The sequence below is a fragment of the Oncorhynchus kisutch genome, linkage group LG15 (genome assembly GCF_002021735.2).
Source record: "Oncorhynchus kisutch isolate 150728-3 linkage group LG15, Okis_V2, whole genome shotgun sequence".
In the NCBI taxonomy this organism is placed as follows: Eukaryota; Metazoa; Chordata; class Actinopteri; order Salmoniformes; family Salmonidae; genus Oncorhynchus; species Oncorhynchus kisutch.
Genome location: NC_034188.2, coordinates 38,259,225 through 38,278,479, shown reverse-complemented (window position 1 = coordinate 38,278,479; position 19,255 = coordinate 38,259,225). Strand labels below are relative to the sequence as shown.

Here is a 19,255-nt window from a genome sequence, read left to right as displayed (position 1 = left end):
CAACCACAAACACCAGTGAGTTTTTCCAATGCCTCTCAAAGAAGGGCACCTAGTGGTAGATGGGTAAAAAAAAAAAAAGCAGACATTGAATTTCCCTTGGTGCATGGTGAAATGATTAATTACACTTTGGATGGTGTGTCAATACACCAAATCACTACAAAGTTACAGGCATTAAACATTTAGAGAGTTACTTTAAAACAGTTAGAGAGTTAATGGCTGTGATAGGAGTAAACTGAGGATGGATCAACAACATTGTAGTTACTCCACAATGCTAACCTAATTGACAGAGTAAAAATAAGGAAGCCTGTACAGAATGCAAATACTCCAAAACATGCATCCTGTTTGCAAGAAGGCACTAAAGTAATATTGCCCCCCAAAAATGTGGCAAAGCAATTTACTTTTTGTCCTCAGTACAAGGCGTTATATTTTGGGCATCATGTTATGAGTGCAGTATGCTTGTAATAGTTAAGGACTGGGGAGTTTTTCAGGACAAAAAAATTAACATAATGGATCTAAGCACAGGCAAAATCCTAGAGGAAAACCTGGTTCAGTATGCTTTCCACCAGACACTAAGAGATTTTAATTCACCTTTCAGCAGGACAATAACCAAAAACACAAGGCCAAATATACACTGGAGTTGCTTACCAAGAAGACATTGAATGTTCTTGAGTGGTCGAATTACAAATTTGACTCAAATCTGCTTGAAAATCATTGGCAAGACCTAAAAACTGTTATCTAGCAATGATCAGAAACCATTTTGAGCTTGAATAATTTTGAACAGAACGATGGGCAAATGTTGCACAATCCAGGTGTTGAAAGCTGTAAGAGACTTACCCAGAAAGACTCACAGCTGCAATCGCTGCCAAAGGTGCATTTACTCAGGGGGTTGAAGACTTATCTAATCAAGATATTTCAGTGTTTAATCTTTCACTAATTTCTTTACATATTGTGGATTATTTTCAGACTTTGACATTAAAAGAGTATTTTGTGTTGATGGTTGACATAAAATGACATCAAGTCAATTGTGATCCCACTTTGTAACACAATAAAATGCGGGAAAAGTAAAGTGTTGAGAATAATTTCTGAATGAACTGTAGTTAGGGGTAAATTGACGAGGTAACAGGATAGATAATTAACAGTAGCAGCAGCGTATGTGAGTCAAAAGAGTTAGTGCAAAGAGGGGCAATGCAGATAGCTATTTGGTTAACTATTTAGTAGTCTCATGGCTTGGGGGTAGAAGCTGTTCAGGGTCCTGTTGGTTCCCAACTTGATGCATCGGTACCGTTTGCATCGGTACCTGCTACCATGCGGTAGCAGAGAGAACAGTCTGTGACAATGTATCAACCCCTGCAAAAATGTCAAGTAATTATATTCCACATAATAAATCATATTTCCTTTTGCAGCACGGTTATTTTTCTGCTGTAGCAAACTCAAATTATAATTCTACATCTGTAGCTAGCCAGCTCACATAATTACCAGAACATCACCAGCCCTCTCCTTTCCTCCTTTCGGAAAATCTGACCATGACTCCATTTTGCTCCTCCCCGCCAAAAAAACAAAAAGTCTGTTTTGATCACGTGGACTGGAATATGTTCTGGGTCGCCTCTGGGGATAACATCAATGAATACACCGACTCAGTCACCAAATTATTTTAAAAAATGCATAGATTATGTTATACCGATGGTGTCTTTCAACACTTACAAGAATCAACGACCGTGGACTGATGGCAACCTTGTCGGGAATTGAAACAGAGAGATTGTGACCGGGGACAATTGTATGGTTAAACAGTACAAATACGACCTACGCAGATGGATCAAGATGGCAAATTACAAGTATAGAGACAAAGTGGAGGAGCAATTCAGCTGGTCGGACAAGAGGCTTATGTGACAGGGTCTTTTAAGGATCACGGGTAACAAAAGAAAGCCAGTCACTTCGCGGACACCAACGGCCCTCTACTGGATGAGCTAAACACATTTTTCTCTCGCTTGAGCATAACTACTCTGAGCTATGGTCTCCACGGAGGACGTATGTAAGTCGTTCAAACAAGACGACATCCCTAGCCGCGCTCTCAGAGCATGTGCAGACCTGCTAGCTGTTGTGTTTTCAGACATTTTGAATCTCTCTCTAGCTCAGGCAATTACTCCCACCTGCTTCATCCCCTTGCCCAAGAAAGGGAAAGTAACTGCACTGAATGACTGCCAAACCATAGCTCTCACTTCCATCATCAAGAAGTGCTTTGCTAGGCTAGTCAAAGAACACATCACCTCCTCCCTCCCCAACACAGTCAACCCTTTCCAATTCACCTACCGCCCCGACAGATCCACAGATGATGCAATCGCTATTACACTGCCCGCTGCCCTCACCAAACTGGACAAAATGAATGCATATGTGAGGATGCTATTCATTGACTACAGCTCGGCCTTCAATACCATAGTGCCCTCCAAGCTCACCACAAAGCTCAAGGCCCTGGGACTAAACTCCTCCCTATGCAACTGGGTCCTGGACTTCCTGACGGGCTACCACTCTGGTGGATTGGTGCCAGGTAAAGAACCTCTCCCTCAACATCAGCAAAACAAAGGAGCTGATTGTGAACTTCAGGAGGAACCAGGTTGGACATGCCCCCATCCTCATCAATGGGTCCGCCATGGAGAAAGTAAAAAATGTTAAGTTCCTCGGCATACACCTCTCTCAGGAGCTGAAACAGTCAAACCACATGGACACCATGGTGAGGAAGCCACGACAGCATCTCTTCAAACTCAAGATGCTAAAAAAATTCAGCCTGTCCCCGAGGGCTGTCACACTGTTCTACAGGAGCGCCATCGGGGGTATACTGACCTGCACTGCTGACCGCAAGGCGCTGCAGAGGGTGGTACGGTCAGCCGAATGCACCATTGGGTGCACACTGCCTGCCCTCCAGGACACCTACGCAGGAAGGTCAAGAAGATCATCAGGGACCACTTCAAATGTATGGTAAACTGATATCAGGTGAGACATTGAGGTAATCTATCTTTTATCACCCTAGTGATAAGAATCATCTTCGCACAGATTTACAGTTTCACCTAAGATATAATGTATGTTACATAAATAATGCTTGGCATGTGATTCTTTGAAATCACTTCAGACACACTTAGCAACATTAATGCATGCTGCGTCATTACACCCCTTCAGGGTTGTCTTATATAACATGATACAATAACACAATACGTAATTCCCTTCCTGTCTGATACTGACATATTCCCTGACTTAAAAGCATCAACCATTTCTTGGGGGACTTTCAGTGTCTACCATCCATCCAGTGTCTACCATACATCCATCCACCAATCCAACCCATCAATCCAATCCAGTATTTAGTTATCTATAAATACTACAGTATACAAAGGTAAATACTACCGTTTTCACTGTAGTATTTTTGAGGACTTCATTCACTACAGTGAATACCATAGTATTTCTACCATAGTATACTGTATAATTTTTTTCATGTGGGAAGGGTTTGTGACTTGAAATGATTTCATCCTAAGAACTGTTTTTGTAAGAAAGGGTTATGTGATGATTATATGGAAGGCAAGATGGATTCTTTGGAAGGCAAGAAGGGTTTTTCAATGTATTTATTTGAGTCAATACAAGTTAGAATAACCTTTGGCAGTGATTACAGCTGTGAGTCTTTCTGGATAAGTCTCGAAGATCTTTGCACACCTGGATTGTACAATATTGCACATTAATCTTTAAAAAATTATTATCAACGTGGTTGTTGATCATTGCTAAACAGCCATGTTCAAGTCTTATCATATATTTTCAAGCCGATTTAAGTCAAAACTGTAACTAGGCCACTCAGAAACATTCAATGTAATATTGGTTAGCAACTATTTGGCCTTGTGTTTTAGATTATTGCCCTGCTTAAAGGTGAATTAATCTCCCAGTGCCTTTTGGAAAGCAGCCTGAACCAGGTTTTTCTCTAGGATTTTGCCTGTGCCTTAGCTTTATTCTGTTTATTTTTATTTAAAAAAAAACTCCCTAGTCCTTGCCGATCACAGGCATACCCATAACATGATGCAGCCACCACCATGCTTGAAAATATGAATAGTGGTACTCAGTGATGTGTTGCATTGGATTTGCTCCAAACATAATGCTTTATATTCAGTACATAAAGTGTATTTCTCTGCCACATTTGGTTTTTGTTGCAGTTTTACTTCAGTGCCTTATTGCAAACAGAATGCATGTTTTCCCCCCAAAATTATTCTGTAAATACGCTTCCTTCTTTTCGCGCTCTCATTTAGTGTTGTGGAGTAACTACAATGATGTTGATCCATCCTCAGTTTTCTCCTACCAAAGCCATTAAACTATATAACTGTTTTAAAGTCATTATTGGCCTCATAGGGAAATCCCTGAGCGAATGCCTTCCTCTCCGGCAACTGAGTTAGGAAGGATGTCTGGATCATTGTGGTGACTGGATATATTGATACACATCCAAAGTGTAAGTAGTAACTTCATAATGCTCAAAGGGATATTCAATGTCTGCTACCAATAGGTGCACTTCTTGGCAAGGCATTGGAAAACTTCACTGGTCTTTGTGGTTGAATCTGTGTTTGAAATTCACTGCTTGACTGAAGGACTTTACAGATAATTGTAGGTGTGGTACAGAGATGAGGGAGTCATTCAAAAATCGTGTTATTGTTTGCACACAGTGAGTCCATGCAACTTATTATGTGACTTGTTAAGCACCTTTTTACTCCTGAATTGATTTAGGCTTGCCATAACAAAGGGGTTAAATACTTATTGACACAAGACATTTCAGCTTTTTTTTTTTATTAATTTGTAAAAAAAAAAAAATCTAAACACATAATTCCACTTTGACATTATGGGGTATTGTGTGTAGACCAGTGACACAAAATCACAGCATGTGAGTCAAGGGGTGTGAAAACTTTCTGAAGGCACTGTATATATTTATGGAGACAAGCAGAAGAACCCTTTTTGGTTCTTCTTGGCACCTGTTTTCTATGAGTGTAATTTTGGGATTCTATTATTTTATCACTGTGGTTAATGCACATCCTAAGGTAAACAGCTAAACTGATATGCTATATTAAATATAGTATAATTCTTTGTTATATGACCATCATTTTCCAGATATTTTTGTGTTTAAAGTGAAGCGTTTTTTCAATGGAGTACTGCAATGGCAGCCTACAGGTGGAAAATTAGGGACCCTGAATAAAACATGTTTTAAAACATTATTTGATAGCGAAGGACACGTTCAACCAAACGAAGCAACTCCAGCGCCTGCTCAGGTCAGTTTTCATTGTTGAGACTGTGTTTCTCCCATTGACTCTCTCTGCTTTCTGGGCACCTGCGCTTGCTAGCCCGCCCTCCTGCAAACATACTGCCTACTGAGGTCCCCCCCTTTTCTCTACTGTAGAAAACAGGTTTTCCAGCACTTGCCAGAGCTGCTCGCAATGGACAGCGTTGTGAAGATACAATGATCTCTTTCTCAGCACGACCACTTGAATGAAATCACTGTTGACAAGCGGTCTTAACACAGAACCGAGAGAGACCGAGAGGGAGAGTGAGAGACCAAGAGGGAGAGTGAGAGACCGAGAGGGAGAGTGAGAGACCGAGAGGGAGAGAGAGAGAAGGAGAGCTCTGTGGACTATCTTTGACACAAAGAAACAGGGTTTTGAACCTGCAAACCGAGGAGCTTCTGTCACATCTCTAGTTGCTCTACATCTAGAATAGCCAAGATGGAAGAAGATTTGGATGACGGTCAGACTCAGAAAGGTAAGGAAAGAGAAAGAGTATTTTTTTTACATTTAAGTGGATGGATTGAGATTTCCTTAGAGTAAAATCTTCCCCTAATTTCTTTGTCTGTCTGTCAGTGGACTATTTATTCAGAAAGGATTGAGTAAATAGTTGGTTAATAATCTGGGTATAAAAGAGCATCTGTTTTGGTTGTTCCTTTGTCCACTGAGTGTCTGCTTGACTGAAGTGTATTTGTGTGTGTGTGTGTTGTCTGCTGTCGAGACAGTCAGAGAGTGGTGTGAACTGCTTCTCTGAGCGTTGACTGTGAAAGCACAGGGAGAATTGTCTTTGTTCACAGGCGTCTCGGTAAGGCTCTCGCATGCCTGTCGAGATGGCTCAGGGGAACATTGAAGACAAGAGACCTCGAGCCAGCTCCTTTCACTAATAAAACCATTGTATCCAGGCTATCCACATGTCCAGCTATTGTATTTAAATCAAAGCTATTTTATTATTTTAACAACCCCCCACCCCCCACCCCCCAACATTTTTAAAGCATCTGGATTCGATGCATGTCAGAATTTCTCTCTTGTTCATGTGCATGCAGGGTATGTTGTTCGCTTTGTGCAGAGGGGTTGCTATTTAAAATGCAAACCCACCCCCTCCCATCCACCAGTGTTTAAGTGTATGCTTGAGGGGTAAATAGCTGTGTACTGTATAAATCCATTTATGATTACCAGGCACTGGCATTAGTTTGAATTTGCATTCCTCCATATTAATAAAATTGCTCCCTGTATGAAAAAAGGATGCTATCATTCTCTGAGGTGTGTCTCCCCCTTCACTCCTCCTTCCTTCCTTTTTTCCCTCCATCCCAAGTTCTGTGCACGTGACAGGGCTTCATACGTCTGTGCTTCTTTTCTTCCCACCTCCCCGTCCCTCCCATCCTGCTTCCTCTCATCCCTGAAAACCAGTGAGTGCTTCACAGGCATGAGTGAGAGCTGAAACAGTTACCATGGCACTGGCCAAGTCTAGTCATCCCTGCAGCTACTCTCTGCTCTCTGTTCTGTTCCTGCAGATGACATTTTGGTACCCTGGGCCAATCAGTTTACTCAGTGTCTGTGTGCATATGAGTGTGTTTGTGTGTGTGTGTGTGTGAGTGTCGGATGCTAGTTTACCTAGAAATACTTAGTGGCTGCAAAATTACATTGGCTCAGGAATTCTATTTTCACAGGTTCATGACTCTATACGACTATGATGTCTCAAACCTGTGGGATGACTACCGGAAACATCCTGATAGCAGTGTTGATTAAATACCGATCAGTCATTCGTGTCTGTAGTACACCACATACATTCATTTGGCTGAAGAAACCAGCTTGTTAGTCCACATATAATTACTTAGCCAATCACGCTTTCCACTACTGGTGCTGCGGCCCCACTGGCCCAAATGTGGCTAACTGACACATATCTTCTTCATCAAATCTGGAAAGTTATACATAAAACATGGCACTAAAGCAGTTTGGCTGAGTGCTGCTCGACATTAATGTTCTTCTTTCCTGCTTCCTCACTGAATCAACACACTGACTGATGAACTTCAGTAACCTGGTCCCAGACCTTTTGGTGCAGTATATCCAACGCCTCTGGCCTTACGTCATGCTAAACCATGACAATGGTCATAGGAGTTGGATATACAGCACAAACAGGTCCGGGACCAGGTGTAATCAGTGTGAAATGCCTAGCTAGTTAGCGGTATGTGCTAGTAGTGTTCAATCGGTGATGTCACTCGCTCTGAGACCTTGAAGTAGTTGTTTCCCTTGCTTTTGTGTGCAGCGATACGTAATGGAGCTTCGTGGGTGGCGGTTGTTGATGTGTTCAGAGGGGCCCTGGTTCGAGCCCAGGTTCGGGTAAAGAGAGGGACGGAAGCAACACTGATACACATGCTAGAACTTCATCTAGGGACACTTAGCTAGATGTCTTGTGCTTGAAACAAGATGATTTGATGCTCCTGTTTGCAATTATGAGGTCCGAATGCATGAATAATGCAAGTGCCAATGTAATAGGCTGCTACAGTACAGTATATGCAGTGTGTCTTGCCCACTAGAAGATAATGGAATTTTGGTTCTCGTTTAATAATTGCAGTTTGGTTCCACCATGCAAACATAATCCCTACCCCCCCCCCCCCCCCCCCCCCCAAACAGAAGAAGCAACAACCTCAAACAAACAGAAAATTGCCCCAAAACTGTCATGACATTTAAAGTACTGACACAAGGAAAATACATTTGACTATACACAGCTAGAGTAGCCATATTGAGTGGGATTGTGGTATGGTCTCACAGTATTACCCTCACAGTGAGGTTATGTGTTTTATGTTATACTTTAAAAAAAATAGCAGTCATAATCCACAGTGCAGCCATAAATAAACCTATTATTTGGCAAGCACCAACAACAATGAGTTATAACTATGTAATAATGATTAATAGACTACATATTATCTAATAATGATCTATAAACTACCTATAAAACTACAACTACAACTACAATAAAGTGAAGATTGGGCCTTACTCTTATATTTACGGGTTCTAAGTCTCTTGTCACTTGGATGAGACAATTATTCACATGACCACTGCAAATTGTACTAAGTTGGTGCCACATGAAAAGAACAGCATGGTCACCTTGCTGTTCTGAAAGACTGGCTTAAGAGCACATGACAGCGGAGATTTAAAACCCTCCTGGGAGGAAGGACAATTAATGACTTGGAGTCCCTGCCTTGAGGGCCTCTCAAATGGCTTTATGATGCCTATATTTAATGTTCAGTTGTTTTGTGTTTTCTTAGATGACAAATTAATTTCTGTTCTTTGGAGTTGTGGAGATTATTTTACATTGTTGAAAACAATGAATGGGAACACTGCTACTGTAGCATTGATTTCACTAGTCATGCCACCTAGCTTTTACCATGCTTTTTCCCCCTACTTATATATACAGTGTTGTTATGTGCTCTCTGTGATGTAACCAGAAATCTGAGCAACCTCTTAGGAAGAAGTGTCATTAAACAGTTATGCTTTTATATAATAGTCTATGTGACCTAACCTATCATTTTGGGGTGTCTGGTCACAATCTGACCCCCCACCTCAGAGAACCCTGAGTCCATGATGTATTAAGAGGACAATCAGTCGTAAGTGCACTTTCTCTGGGGTCATTCCTCCACCAACTGTCCCTGTCACCTTCTATGAGGTCACCTGTTATATGTGGACCAGAGCTCTATAGGTCATCTGTAGCCCTTTCCTGGCATTAGGGGCACCATGGACTAGCCAGGGGGCTAACATGAGAGAAGAGCAAATGTAATGCACCTACTGTACGTAACATAACATGCAATGGTTTTCAGACACAACGTAACTCTCCATGCATTGTAAAAGAGCGTATTTTTATACCCCTCAGTGCTACTTTGTAAATCCTCAAAATAACAATAAACACCCACAAATAGTTTGCATCACATTCTTTCACAAGGTCTATTTTAAGAGACTTTCAATTGTCATGTGACAGGTATTGATCATCTTAGTGTTGATCTTCTGTTATGTTGCTACTGATATTACAGATCTAGTTTAGCTTTCTAATGGAAGAGGGGTACTTCTTAATAATAATGTCAATTACAGAGTTATAGATTGGGCCTTAAAAAAATTTTGGGGTTCAAGAAACTGACCAAATATTGGAAAATATTGTATTATGGGTTCTCTATGGTCCTTGAACCCCCTCCTCAGACTGAAAATCTCAGATTGTGAGTAAGATGCACCAGCTGCTCTCTTCATCTGTTAGCCAAATGTAGCGCTTCATGCCGCGTGCCACAAGTCACCAACAACAACAGCGGACAATCCTTATTCCCCAAAATAAAATGGCTTAATCAAATGAATTTGTTATGTCAAAACATAAAATTAAGTCATCATCATCTGTCCTAGCTTGATACGGAGGAATCAATTCCACTTTAGGTAGCATTTGTAATGACATACTGCTGTGACTGCTCCAGCTCCAAATGAATGGGAAAATGTAGTAAGGCCCACCTGTTAAGACTACCTGAGCCAAGCGAAGGAATTAGTTCTCCTTCCGTTCAACTCGGTTGATCAAGTTTTATCGGCAATGTGTGATAATGTGCTCAGGAGTCAAGGCTCAATAGAGGGAAAATTCCACAACAAATAGAAATTCTTGGAACCTATCAGATCTATCCTAAAACATTAATTGAACTAGGAAAGCTACATAATTCAGGTATTGTATTGCTGTAGTATATTACATTTAAACCAATGAAATGTGTGGTACGGAACCATTATCACACATCATATGCTCCATTGTCCCCTATAAACTGGACATTTGTGTAAGATGCAGCATTGCACATTTTGAGCCCCTCTAACTTGGGCTGTGACTTTTCATGGTTTGATACATGGTTTTCCCTCTCCCAAAATCTTGAACTGATTATCCATGGAGTTAATCTTCTCACACAGTGAATTCTGGCTTTCTCCACTGCCAGCTGACCTGCTCTTCCACTTCCATTGTTTTGGACTCCAGCTGCATCCCTCCACCCTATGGAGGTCAAGGGAATTCCACCAATTGTTCCCAAATGTTCCCCAAACTTCTATAACAGTTATTAGGTGAGAGTTGGGTAAGTTGATCTTTTATAATCAGCATCACTCCGCCAAGGGAAATATGAAACACTTTCGAACAAAGATATCTACACACTGTACCGGTCAAAAGGTTGGACACACCTCATTCAAGGGCTTTTCTTTACTTTTACTATTTTCCACATTGTAGAGTAATGAAATAGCACACATGGAGTCATGTAGTAACCAAAAAAAATGTTAAACATATCAAAATATATTTTATATTTGAGATTCTTCAAAGCTCTTTGCCTTGATGACAGCTTTGCACACTCTTGGCATTCTCTCAACCAGCTTCACCTGGAAGGCTTTTCCAACCGTCTTGAAGGAGTTCATACATATGCTGAGCACTTGTTGGCTGCTTTTCCTTCACTCTGCGGTCCAAATATTCCAAAACCATCTCAATTGGGTTGAGGTTGAGTGATTGTAGAGGCCAGGTCATCTGATGCAGCACTCCATCACCCTCCTTCTTGGTCAAATAGCTCTTACACAGCCTGGAGGTATTTTGGGTCATTGTCCTGTTGAAAAACAAATGATAGTCCCACTAAGCGCAAACCAGATGGGATGGCATATCGCTGCAGAATGCTACTCTGAATCTCACAGAGACACGGCGATTAGAACCAAAAATCTCACATTTGGACATATCACACCAAAGGACAGATCTCCATAGTCTAATGTCATTTGCTTGTTTTTCTTAGCCCAAACAAGTCTCTTTTTCTTATTGGTGTCTTTTAGTAGTGGTTTCTTTGCTGCAATTCGACCATGGAGGCTTGATTCACGCAGTCTCCTCTGAACAGTTGATGTTGAGAGGTGTCTGTTACTTGACCTCTGTGAAGCATTTATTTGGGCTGCAATTTCTGAGGCTGGTAACTCTAATGAACTTATCCTCAGCAGCAGAGGTACTCTGGGTCATCCATTCCTGTTGCCATCCTCTGGAGAGCCAGTTTCATCATGGAGCTTGATAGTTTTGCAGCTGCACTTGACTGACCTTTGTGTCTTAAAGTAATGATGGATGGTAATTTCTCTTTGGTTATTTGAGATGTTCTTGCCATTAAATGGACTTATTTGGTGTTTTACCAAATAGGTCTGTCTTCTGTATACAACCCATACCTTGTCACAACACAACTGATTGGCTCAAACATTAAGAATTAAATTAAATCATTTCCACAAATTACCTTTTAACAAGGCACAACTGTTAATTGAAATGCATTCAAGGTGACTACCTCATGAAGCTGGTTGAGAGATGCCAAGAATGTGCAAAGCTGTCATCAAGGCAAAGGGTGGCTACTTTGAAGAATCTTAAATATAAAATATATTTTGATCTGTTTCACAATTTTTTGGTTACTACATGATTCAATGTGTATCATTTCATAGTTTTGATGCCTTCACTATTATTCTACAATGTAAAAATAGGAGAAATAAAGAAAAAACCTTAAATTAATAGGTTTGACCAAACTTTTGACTGGTCCTATATACTTCATTCGCACGTTCGTCATAACGATGAGACCAAGGCACAGCGTGATTTGAATACATTCTTCTTTATTTACAAAGAACACTAAACAAACGTGATGCTAATAATAACGAGTGCTGACAAGCAACTACACATAGACAATAACCCACAAAAACCAACATGAAAAATGGCAACCTAAATAGGATCCCCAATCAGAGACAACGATAAACAGCTGCCTCTGATTGGGAAGCAATTCAGGCCACCATGGATCTACATTTACTTAGACATACCAAAACCCCATAGATATACAAAAAAAAAACACACATACCACCCTCGTCACAACCTGACCTAACCAAAATAATAACGAAAACAAAGATAACTATGGTCAGGGCGTGAATTTCAGGTTGTTGTGCACTTTTTGTCTTTCAATCATTTTAATAATTTACATTTACATTTTTTCTTCACCTTTATTTAACCAGGTAGGCTAGTTGAGAACAAGTTCTCATTTGCAACTGCGACCTGGCCAAGATAAAGCATAGCAATTTGACACATACAACAACACAGAGTTACACATGGAATAAACAAAACATACAGACAATAATACAGTAGAACAAAAGAAAACAAAAAGTCTATATACAGTGAGTGCAAATGAGGTAAGTTAAGGAAATAAATAGGCCATGGTGGCGAAGTACTTACAATATAGCAATTAAACACTGGAATGGTAGATCGGGCAGAAGATGAATGTGCAAGTAGAGATACTGGGATGCAAAGGAGCAAAATAAACAAATAAATAAATACCAGTATGGGGATGAGGTAGGTAGATAGATGGGCTGTTTACAGATGGGCTATGTATAGGTGCAGTGATCTGTGAGCTGCTCTGACAGCTGGTGCTTAAAGCTAGTGAGGGAGATGTGAGTCTCCAGCTTCAGAGATATTTGCAATTCATTCCAGTCATGGGCAACAGAGAACTGGAAGGAAACACGACCAAAGGAGGAATTGGCTTCAGGGGTGACCAGTGAGATGTACCTGCTGGAGCGCGTGCTATGAGTGGGTGGTGCTATGGTGACCAGTGAGCTGAGATAAGGCGGGGCTTTACCGAGCAGAGACTTGTAGATAACCTGTAGCCAGTGGGTTTGGCGACGAGTCTGAAGCGAGGGCCAACCAACAGGAGCATACAGGTCGCAATGGTGGGGAGTGTATGGGGCTTTGGTGACAAAACGGATGGCACTGTGATAGACTGCATCCAGTTTGTTGAGTAGAGTGTTGGAGGCTATTTTATAGATGACATCACCGAAGTCGAGGATCGGTAGGATGGTCAGTTTTACGAGGGTATGTTTGGCAGCATGAGTGAAGGATGCTTTGTTGCGATATAGGAAGCCAATTCTAGATTTAATTTTGGATTGGAGATGCTTAATGTGAGTCTGGAAGGAGAGTTTACAGTCTAACCAGACACCCAGGTATTTGTAGTTGTCCACATATTCTAAGTCAGAGCCGTCCAGAGTAGTGATGCTGGACGGGCGAGCAGGTGCGGGCAGTGATCGATTGAATAGCATGCATTTAGTTTTGCTTGCGTTAAAGAGCAGTTGGAGGCCACGGAAGGAGAGTTGTTTGGCATTGAAGCTCGTCTGGAGGTTAGTTAACACAGTGTCCAAAGAGGGGCCAGAGGTTTACAGAATGGTGTCGTTTGCATAGAGGTGGATCACAGAATCACCAGCAGCAAGAGCAACATCATTGATGTATACAGAAAAGAGAGTCGGCCCGAGAATTGAAACCTGTGGCACACCCATAGAGACTGTCAGAGGTCCGGACAACAGGCCCTCCGATTTGACACACTGAACTCTATCAGAGAAGTAGTTGGTGAACCAGGCGAGGCAATCATTTGAGAAACCAAAGCTGTCGAGTCTGCCAATAAGATTGTTGTGTTTGACAGAGTCGAAAGCCTTGGCCAGGTTGATGAATACGGCTGCACAGTAATGTCTCTTATCGATGGCGGTTATGATGTCGTTTAGAACCTTGAGCGTGGCTGAGGTGCACCCATGAACAGCTCTGAACCCAGATTGCATAGCGGAGAAGGTATGGTGGGATTCGAAATGGTCAGTAATCTGTTTGTTAACTTGGCTTTCGAAGACCTTAGAAAGACAGGGTAGGATAGATATAAGTCTGTAGCAGTTTGGGTCTAGAGTGTCACCCCCTTTGAAGAGGGGGATGACCGCTGCAGCTTTCCAATCTTTGGGAATCTCAGATGATACGAAGGGGAGGTTGAACAGGCTAGTAATAGGGGTTGCAACAATTTTGGCAGATCATTTTAGAAAGAGAGGGTCCAGATTGTCTAGCCCGGCTGATTTGTAGGGGTCCAGATTTTGCAGCTCTTTCAGAACATCAGCTATTTGGATTTGGGTAAAGGAGAAATGGTGGGGGCTATAAATACTATATAATTATAAAGTATAAATACTTTAGAAAAAAAAGCTAATCCACGCCACATTGGGTGAGGCGGGTTGCAGGAGAGTATTTAGAAGTTGAGGTTTAGCAAAATATTTGAAAAGATATGCGAAGAAAAATATGTAAAACGATATATACAAGGGACACGACAGGACAAAGACATCTGACTGCTACGCCATCTTGCATTCACCTAACAAACACTTTGTACTTTTTGTTTACACTTTTAACATATGCCACTTACCCATTTAGACTACATTTAGACTATTAGCCCACACAGTGACAAGAATGCACTTTCATGTCTGGTTTAGGACCTCATATTGAAGCTTATAGAGATCTTTAAATGGCCTACTTTGGTTTAGATACAAGCTTCATGAAACCTCTAACCCAATAAATGCATTTGACTTGGTGAAAATCAGTTTTTCAAACCTAACTTGCTTACCACTTTTCCATGTGGTTTCTTTCTTCACAGACTCCATGAAATGATTACCTCTTCATTAATATTTGGCAAAATTATATATTTTGTATGTTGTTTCCTATAAAGGGTGGCTCAACTGACCACTTCGGCTCAACTTACACCACTCTCCCCTACTGGCCAAAGTCTGAGTGATTTCTCATTGTTCTCACAATAATGTCCAGCAGGTGCTCAAAAAACACGACAACATATTTCAATAACTTTTCGGTCGGGAATGTCTTATCTTTTACCGAAAGTTATATGACTTTATGTGATGTGATCATATTAATATAAATATGAATTGTGCATCTAAAAATTTAATTTGAATGGTAAATATAATCATTTGGGACTGAACTTAAAATCACACATTGGAGACAACTGCACGAAACCTGCTCGCATGGTTAAATATTTCACCAAACATTACAGAAGCATGTACATCATTTGGGGGTCTTGATTAATTCAGTCCCTTTCAAAACCAATGCCTGGGCTTTCAGATCTGACCTGGGCCTGCACTGTACTTCACCCCAGAGGGTTATCTGTGTAATGAGTCTCATTCACCATTGTCCTAGTGAATTTGTTGACACACAGTAACTGGGTCACAGCTCTGAAGTACCCTTGTCTATTCTCAGATTTTGCACCGTGGTTGACATGGCAACCATACTGGTTGATTAAACATGCGCAGAGTAATAAGGGACGGGGAGAGCTCTGAAAACCTGCATGCTCCAGGCAGGGGAAGAGGCCGAACTAACGGTATCGGGAAAGCGAGCGTGGAGACACGTACTCTTCCGACATTCACAGACTAAAACATCCAACCATACCCCCCACTGCTTAGTGTAAGTCTCCAGGCTTCCAGATCTAGTGAACAATAAATGCGCAAATGTACCTTATGTACACCACAAGCCACTCCAACCACACTCATTTGCTTTCTCTTATGTATTCTCTTTCCTTCTCTCTCAAGATCTCCCTCTGCCCCCCCCCCCCCTCCTCACCTCTTCATCATCAAACTTTGCATCATCAATGTTTTATGAGAGGTGACCATTATATGATGGCAACCTCAACCATTTATATGGGTTTGTGCATGCGTGCACGTTTGTGTGCCTATGTGCATTTGTGTGTGTGTCTGTGTACCCCTTTTGACTGTCGGACATGATGCAGACAGATGGGAGAGAGGTGGGAATGGGGAGGGGGTATGGGAGGGGGGTGTCCTTTCTCTTTGTATTAGAGAGAGACGCCTGCTGTTGATTGGACTGGAGAGATGGGTCACGACCAAATTACAGGCTTACATTTTTGAAGAGGGGCTTTTTGTGCGGGAGACAATTGATCCTTCTCTAAGCCCGCCCCCCTTGGTTACTGTTGCAGCGTCAGACAAGATTTCCCTCTGAAACCCAATTCCTCACTCAAACTACTAAAACCGCTTCAATGATCTCAAAATGAGGTTGTATTACACAGTGAAATTAAACACAGACTACCCCTTGCTAATCAGAAGATTCTTGGGTATTTTGTGGTGGACTGCATACAGTCAAAGCTATTAACCACTTTTGGAGTTAACTTGCTCTCAGATCATATCCTGATGTCGACAGCAGACGAAAGTTGTATTCATAATATAAACTCATCTAAACAGGAATCGTCCCTTTTTCAGGACCCTGTCTTTCAAGGATAATTCGTAAAAATCCAAATAACTTCATAGATCTTCATTGTAAAGGGTTTACACACTGTTTCCCATGCTTGTTCAATGAACCATGAACAATTAATAAACATGCACCTGTGGAAGGGTTGTTAAGACACTAACAGCTTACAGACGGTAGGCAATTAAGGTCACAGTTATGAAAACTTAGTACACTAAAAAGGCCTTTCTACTGAATCTGAAAAACACCAAAAGAAAGATGCCCATGGTCCCTGTTCATCTGTGCGAACGTGCCCTAGGCATGCTGCAAGGAGGCATGAGGACTGCAGGTATGGTCAGGGCAATACATTGCAATGTTCTTACTGTGAGAACATGCTACAGGGAGACAGGACGGACAGGACAGGGAGACAGGACGGACAACTGATCGTCCTCACAGTGGCAGACCACGTGTAACAACACCTGCACAGGATCGGTATAACTGAACATCACACCTGCGGGACAGGTACAGGAGTTCAACAACAACTGCCCTAGTTACACCAGGAACACACAATCCCTCGATCAGTGCTCAGACTGTCTGCAACAGGCTATCCACCAGAATGTTGCAATTGGTTGCTCCAAATTCTGGGACAGGGCATAGCGAAGGGTCAATTGAAGGTGGAGCCTGTCTCTTGATTCAGCATTTATTTATAGCTTAAAGCTTCTCCATGTGTAGCCATGTTTTTATGTACTGTAGTAAGTTCATTTTATATGTAATGGTGTCCTAATTAAAAGGTTTCATACAATAAAGTTCAAGAGCATAGTATGATCATCATTTAAAGGGATAGTGCAAGATTCTGACAATTAAGCAGATGAGTTAGATGAACTCACGGATAACATTTTTTATGTCTCTATGTGCAGTTTGAAGGAAGTTGTTGGTAGTTTTGCGAGTCAATGCTAACTAGCATAAGCACAATGACTGGAAGTCTACCAGAATCTCCCACTATCCCTTTAAAGAGCGATAGCCCCCTCGTTTTGAAAATGACCTTAGTGTCATCGATATGAGTCAGGAACATTTATTCTAGAGTGAAAATGTACTACAAAGAGTAAATAGGATAATTTTGGTCATAAAGTCAGTCTCTTCCAAAACTGAGATTTGCGAGAAGTTAGACAACATATATATACAGTACCAGTCAAAAGTTTGGACACACCTACTCATTCAAGGGTTTTTCTTTATTTTTAATATTCCACATTGTAGAATAATAGTGAAGACATCAAAACTATGAAATAACACACATTGAATCATGTTGTAACCAAAAAAGTGATATACAAAACTAAATGTATTGTATATTTCAGATTCTTCAAAGTAACTGCCCTTTGCCTTGATGACAGCTTTGCACACTCTTGGTATTCTCTCAACCAGCTTCATGAGGTAGTCACCTGGAATGCATTTCAATTAACATGTGTGCCTTGTTAAAAGTTAATTTGTGGAAATTATTGCATTTGAGCCAATCAGTTGTGTTGTGACAAGGTAATCAAATCAAATCAAATGTATTTATATAGCCCTTTGTACATCAGCTGATACCTCAAAGTGCTGTACAGAAACCCAGCCTAAAACCCCAAACTCAAGCAATGCAGGTGTAGAAGCTCGGTAGGGGGGATATATAGAAGACAGCCCTATTTGGTAAAAGACCAAGTCCATATTATGGCAAGAACAGCTCAAATAAGCAAAGAGAAATTACAGACAATCAACACTTTAAGACATGAAGGTCAGTCAATGCGGAAAATTTCAAGAACTTTTAAAGTTTCTTCAAGTCCAGTCGCATAAACCATCAAGCGCAATGATGAAACTGACTCTCATGAGGACAGCCACAGGAAAGGAAGACCCAGAGTTACCACTACTGCAGAGGATAAGTTCAGTCTCAGAACTTGCAGCCCAAATAAATGCTTCACAGAATTCAAGTAACAGACACATCTCAACATCATCTGTGTGAATCAGTGTGAATCAGGCCTTCATAGTCGAATTGCTTCAAAGAAACCACTACTAAAGGACACCAATAAGAAAATGAGACGTGCTCCGGCCAAGAAGAATGAGTAAAGGACATTAGACCGGTGGAAATCTGTCCTTTGATCTGTCAAAATTTGAGATATTTGGTTCCAACCGCTGTGTCTTTGTGAGATGCAGAGTAGGGGAACTAATGATCTCCGCATGTGTGGTTCCCACCGTGAAGCATGGAGGAGGAGGTGTGATGGTGTGGGGGTGCTTTGCTGGTGACACTGTCAGTGATTTATTTAGAATTCAAGGCACACTTAACCAGCATGGCTACCACAGCATTTTGCAGCGATATACCATCCCACCTGGTTTGTGCTTAGTGGGACTATCATTTGTTTTTCAACAGGCCAATGACCCAACACACCTCCAGGTTGTGTAAGGGATATTTTTCCAAGGAGGAGAGTGATGTAGTGCTGCATCAGATGACCTGGCCTCAAAGATCACCCGAACTTAACCCAATTGAGATCTTTTGGGATGAGTTGGACCGCAGAGGAAAGGAAAAGCAGCCACCAACAAGTGCTCAGCATTTGTGGGAACTCCTTCAAGACTGTTGGAAAAGCATTCCAGGTGAAGCTGCTTGAGAGAATGCCAAGAGTGTGCAAAGCTGTCATCAAGGCATAGGATGGCTTCTATAAAATATTTTAGGATTTGTTTAACTATGTGATTGGTTACTACGTGATTCCAGGTGTTATTTCAAAGTTTTGATGTCTTCACTGTTAGTCTACAATGTGTAAAATTGTCAAATTAAAGAAAAACCCTAGAATGAGTAGGTGTGTCCAAACTTTTGACTGGTACTATATGTCACGGAATGAAAGGTAGCGTAACAGTGTTCCTTGGGTTGGGTTGGGTTCATTTTAATCCGGCCCACATGCCCACAGCTGGCAACACCTAAGTAATTATA

At 41.3% G+C, this 19,255-nt stretch overlaps 1 protein-coding gene across 1 annotated transcript in view; it reads left to right on the top strand.

Moving 5' to 3' along the window:
• Positions 1-4,930: 4,930 nt before the first annotated feature.
• Positions 4,931-19,255, top strand: part of LOC109905275 (neuronal membrane glycoprotein M6-a) — a 40,902-nt gene continuing 26,577 nt past the window's right edge. The window contains exon 1 of the mRNA XM_020502558.2: positions 4,931-5,766. Within this exon, the coding sequence (XP_020358147.1) occupies positions 5,730-5,766 (37 nt within the window). The 5' untranslated portion in view covers positions 4,931-5,729. The remainder of the gene's footprint in view (positions 5,767-19,255) is intronic.